This window comes from Mus pahari, chromosome 1 (assembly GCF_900095145.1).
Source record: "Mus pahari chromosome 1, PAHARI_EIJ_v1.1, whole genome shotgun sequence".
NCBI classification, from domain to species: domain Eukaryota; kingdom Metazoa; phylum Chordata; class Mammalia; order Rodentia; family Muridae; genus Mus; species Mus pahari.
Window position 1 is genome coordinate 115363348 of NC_034590.1, and position 1000 is coordinate 115364347.

The 1000-nt window shown below is 54.3% G+C and overlaps 2 protein-coding genes across 2 annotated transcripts in view; both read left to right on the top strand.

Moving 5' to 3' along the window:
- Window positions 1–1000, top strand: part of Aldh3b2 (aldehyde dehydrogenase 3 family member B2) — a 24617-nt gene that overhangs the window by 8531 nt on the left and 15086 nt on the right. The window lies entirely within an intron of this gene.
- Window positions 7–1000, top strand: part of LOC110325535 (aldehyde dehydrogenase family 3 member B3-like) — a 4349-nt gene continuing 3355 nt past the window's right edge. Inside the window, exon 1 of the mRNA XM_021203580.1 lies at window positions 7–36. Coding sequence (XP_021059239.1) covers window positions 16–36 — 21 coding nt within the window. The 5' untranslated portion in view covers window positions 7–15. The remainder of the gene's footprint in view (window positions 37–1000) is intronic.

Sequence of the window (1000 nt, forward strand, 5' to 3'; positions counted from 1 at the left end):
TCGGTGGCCAGAGCGATGAGGGAGAGCGCTACATTGGTGAGTCTCCTGTCCCTGTCGCTGGCACACAGCCCTCCTGGGCTGAGACCCTTCATACTGGAGGCACCTTTCTGGACCTCAAGTCTGAACCCACAACTGGGCTTTTGGAGATAGGAGTCTCCTCGCTGTGGTCCTTGGTTCTGTGACTCCTCAATTCCAAATAGCTGTCCCAGGACTGAAGCCTACTGAGCCCCACCCCTGTTCTAGGTGCTCAGAGTGCACTTTAAACCCCTGTCCTCCCTCTATTGTCCCCCATCTCATCAGGCCAACATCCCAGTCATTAAATCTTGAGTCCTCATAGCTCAGACCCTGAGATTCCCTAGCCTGGAGACCACGCTCTCTCCCTCTCACAGCCCCGTCCCTCTGCAAGTCCTGCCTGTGGAGAGGCTGAGTCCACTCCTGTGTCTGCAGCTCCCACAGTGCTGGTGGACGTGCAGGAGACAGAGCCCGTGATGCAGGAGGAGATCTTTGGGCCCATCCTGCCCCTGATGACTGTGAGAAGCCTGGATGAGGCCATTGAGTTCATGAACCGGCGGGAGAAGCCGCTAGCGCTGTATGCCTATTCCAACAACGCGGAGGTGGGTACAGTTTCCAGAAGTGGGCTATGGATACAAGGCAGCAGAGAGCACGGCATAATCACAGGATTTCAGGAATGGTGACTTCTTAGGTTCTGTCCTTGCTCTCACTCTTAAGAGGCCCTGAGGTCCCCTCCCATATGCTATCCAGACCATACTGGTTTTCCTGGACACCACCCCTGGCTGAACCAAGTATCCCCCCCACCCCTACTTTTAGAGACAGGGTCTTATATAGCTCAGGCCTCATACTCACTTGTAGCCGAGAGAGCTTCAAACTCGTGACTGTCTGCCTTCACACTCATAGTAGGGTGATCACAGAGGTTCACACCATACACTCATAGTAGGGTGATCACAGAGGTTCACACCATACACTCATAGTAGGGTGATCA